At 53.6% G+C, this 685-nt stretch overlaps 1 protein-coding gene across 1 annotated transcript in view; it reads left to right on the forward strand.

The window, feature by feature from the left end:
* Nucleotides 1-685, forward strand: part of entpd6 (ectonucleoside triphosphate diphosphohydrolase 6) — a 25,365-nt gene that overhangs the window by 14,434 nt on the left and 10,246 nt on the right. The window contains exon 7 of the mRNA XM_008298313.1: nucleotides 152-344. Coding sequence (XP_008296535.1) covers nucleotides 152-344 — 193 coding nt within the window. The remainder of the gene's footprint in view (nucleotides 1-151; nucleotides 345-685) is intronic.

Genomic DNA, 685 nt, shown 5'->3' on the forward strand with positions numbered 1-685 from the left:
CCTCAGCGTGCCCTCACACACACCTGTTGTAGATGGTGTGGTGGTCACATGACTGCAGCAGGAAGTGAAGCGTGTTTCTTCATGCTGTGTGTGCTTCAGCCTGTTGCTGGATCATCATCCTGCAGCTCTGATCTCTGCCTCTCTCTATCAGGGGGTCTTCATGGTGCTCGCTCGCCCACAGTGGGGATGCTGGATCTGGGCGGCGGTTCGACCCAGATCACCTTCAGCCCTCAGGATGAGGTAAGGCCGAGCGAGGAGCTTCCTCTCTCTCCTCAGACAACCAGGATGGCTCCATTTAGAGGCTTTAATCTAGAACCGATAATCCCAAACACACACCCTCAGAGGTGGGAGGAGTCTGATCTGGGTCTGGCTTCATCGGACCGGACCTCAGCTCCTTCTTCATGGGATGGACACAGGGAAGGATGACGAGGTTCTGGAGCGTTCTGCTGCGTCTTAGCAGCTGATGAAGGCCGTGATGCAGCAGAAAGCTCCAGAACAAACGAGTCAGGAGACATTGTAGAGCTGCACAACAACCAGTCCTCACTTCTACAGTCAGCAGGTGGATGAGATGAAGCCTGACGTCAGCAGTAAGAGAACAAAGGTAGAGGAGCAGACAGGTAGAAGTAAGATACAGTCAGAAGCTGAAGAAGGCAGGAACCAGAAGGTAGGAACCAGAAGGTAGGAA

The sequence above is a fragment of the Stegastes partitus genome, unplaced genomic scaffold (assembly GCF_000690725.1).
Source record: "Stegastes partitus isolate 25-593 unplaced genomic scaffold, Stegastes_partitus-1.0.2 Scaffold1304, whole genome shotgun sequence".
Lineage (NCBI taxonomy): Eukaryota > Metazoa > Chordata > Actinopteri > Pomacentridae > Stegastes > Stegastes partitus.